The sequence below is a fragment of the Priapulus caudatus genome, unplaced genomic scaffold (assembly GCF_000485595.1).
Source record: "Priapulus caudatus unplaced genomic scaffold, Priapulus_caudatus-5.0.1 Scaffold1589, whole genome shotgun sequence".
Classification (NCBI taxonomy): domain Eukaryota; kingdom Metazoa; phylum Priapulida; class Priapulimorpha; order Priapulimorphida; family Priapulidae; genus Priapulus; species Priapulus caudatus.
Genome location: NW_014578650.1, coordinates 61,229 through 64,205, shown reverse-complemented (window position 1 = coordinate 64,205; position 2,977 = coordinate 61,229). Strand labels below are relative to the sequence as shown.

The 2,977-nt window shown below is 42.8% G+C and overlaps 1 protein-coding gene across 1 annotated transcript in view; it reads left to right on the top strand.

Annotated features, from left to right (window-relative positions):
* Positions 1-512: 512 nt before the first annotated feature.
* LOC106817080 overlaps positions 513-2,977 on the top strand; it is a 4,996-nt gene continuing 2,531 nt past the window's right edge. Inside the window, exons 1-2 of the mRNA XM_014821727.1 lie at positions 513-562; positions 1,965-2,255. Coding sequence (XP_014677213.1) covers positions 513-562; positions 1,965-2,255 — 341 coding nt within the window. The remainder of the gene's footprint in view (positions 563-1,964; positions 2,256-2,977) is intronic.

Here is a 2,977-nt window from a genome sequence, read left to right as displayed (position 1 = left end):
GCTTGGCCTCGCCAGAATACGGTAACTAACGTGAAAACCATGTCGTGCAAAAGTATGAATTATGTCAAAACGAAGGAAGCTACGCGGTTTGTATTACTACCGGAACATAGAATAAGGACCAGTGAACAAAATAAGCTCATGTTTGTATACATTTGTATTTTCATTCACATCGAACTCGTACGATAAAAATGTAGTGAAATCGGTACCAAATCGGTGTCTTACTCCTTTGTCATTATTAGCTCCTGATGATGTCTATGCATAATGTTAGCATGCATGATGCCGGGAAATAGACCATTTTATTACGAACGCTAGGGACCAACCCGGTGACTGGCGCTAACGTACGAGAGGTCATCGATTGTTCCCGACATATTATTTTATTTATTCCAGGAAATGAACAGTCCACTGAATACAGAAGTCGCCGTGTTGCAAATGGAGGAAGAGGTGCCACACATTTCAATATAACCAAACTCCAATTGGAATTCTTTATTGAATGTCGATTCACAAAGAAAAAAATGGCAGAAATGCTGAAGGTGTCTACTAAAACTATCCATAGGAGAATGAGGTAGGCTTAATCATTCACATGTACAAAAATATGAAAAATGTGCTAGCCTCAATAGGCCTACACTGGAAGTTATCAATAATGTCAATGACACTATGATTTGAAAGTTTAGGGCAGGCTATACCATAGACCAATAAATTGTGCCCTAAAAATTTTTATATTCTGATGTTATTTTAGGGCCCAATAGCCTTCCATAGACAAAACCTGTGAATTTTACACCTTTTCACTATTTACGGCCGTGTTACATAGAAAATCAAAGAAATACCTAAAGCCGTCGCTTTATTAACATTTTACCTACATTACAAAACATTTGTCATGCAGTATTCTCCGCTTTAATCATATTTATTTTATTAAAACATCCCGAAATAAAAATCACGCAAACTTTGTTACAAACAAATCTGACAATCTTGCATTGAACCGCACAACGACATTTCTCACCGGCCAATGAAATCATCGCTGTCCGGTGCGGTTCAATGCAAGATTGCCAGTTTTGTTTGTAGCGAAGTTTGCGTGATTTTTATGTCGTGATGTTTTAATAAAATAAACGTGATTAAAGAGGAGAATGCTGCATGGCAAGTGTTTTGTAATGTAGGTAAGATGTTAATAAAGCAATGGCTTTAGGTATTTCTTTGATTACCTCCGCTGCAACGGAGTTGCAGGGGAGGTAATGTGATCCCTCTCGTGTGATGTTCGTGTGTGTGTGTGTAGCCAGCAGCGACCCAGCAGCAGCAGCGCGATCGATTCAGCACCAGCTCGCCTTAGAACGTCCAGGCAGCAGCAGCTCGCCTTAGAACGTCCAGGCAGCAGCAGCTCGCCTTAGAACGTCCAGGCAGCAGCAGCTCGCCTTAGAACGTCCAGGCAGCAGCAGCAGCAGCAAGCCAGCTGTTATACACATGTATACATGTTACACGCTCGCGGAGGTATGCACTCTTTTTGAGTGCCCTCTGTCTAGTTTTCTATGTAACACGGCCGTAAATAGTGAAAAGGTTGTCGTCCATTTTGCACGACAAAATTCACAGGTTTTGTCTATTGAAGGCTATTGGGCCCTAAAATAACATCAGAATATAAAAATTTGTAGGGCACAATTTATTGGTCTAGCTATACCAATGCGCCTCGAGAACAAGAATGTTTTCAGCTTCCATTTGAAGACCGGGACACTGGTGGCAGGTACTGGCACAAATGTATTGTGGTCTTGTGGTAGTAGACTGTTCCACGTGGCGCCAAAAATATTCAACAATAGCCAAGAATAATGAATATTAATTTATGTGAAAGAAACTAGCGTACCATCCACAACAAAATTCTGAAATGAATCTGAAAAAATGTATGTTTGCAAATTGAACTTTCATCATGTTTTCCTAGGACATTGCATGCAGTCATGATGCTCATTTGTTTAATCACTTTTCAGGCAGTTTGGATTGGTTGCCCTGGACAGACCAGGTCATCTGCCGGAGGAAGAGCTGGATCAAGTTGTTAAAGATGCTATGAGTGATAATAGACGGATTGGGGCAAACGGTGTCCATGTAAAGTTGCGTAACAAGGGGATCAATGTTCCACGAGACAAAGTACGTGAATCTGTTCGACGCGTCGACCCATTTGGAGTGGCACTGCGATCGAGGCGTACACTTAAACGGCGAGAATACAGTGTCAAGGGACCAAATTCCCTTTGGCATATAGATGGCAACATGAAATTAATAAGGTAATGGTAGAACCCCTAGTGTATGACTGTGAATCCATGATGACTGCTCTTGTTGGCTGTGACCGCAGGAATGAACGTGATATGTCGTTCATCTGCACCATTTGACTGTCCTTGCGCCATCATGCCGAGGACGAATTATCATTAGCCACACTTCACAGGGGGCTTCTAATTCTAATGGAAATTACACTCCTCTCGCAGTAGCTTGTCTCCAACCACTGCTTCAAATAGACAGCTAGCCGTTTTGTCAAAAGATGGCGCCACAATCGAATCGTCAATCCAAAATGACGACCGGACATCACCAGCCAAAAACTCTTGGTGGATTACACCTTGTTACCATAGTTACGATATCAGACACATATTTCCCAAGATGCCTCTTTTTAGCTCAACTGACATAGTCAGATGCATCTTGTAGAATCGCATGAGCGTGCGTGCGTCCGGCCGTCCGTCCGTGCGTGCGTCAACAGTTGGGCACAAATCTTAACCGCTTGACGTACGGTCACGATATTCGGGACGTCGGGGGGATCGTCAAAACGATTGGGATGTCGAAGCTGGGGGTCAAAAGTCAAAGGTCAAGAGGTGTAAAAGAAGGGGGAACATTCCCTCCTTAACTTAAGGTATAGGGAGGAAATGCAGAATTGCGGCACAAATCTAAACGGCTCGACCTAGGCTCGTGATAGTCAGTGTATAGCATCATGGTAGGAAAAGCCATCACTGTGCCGAAA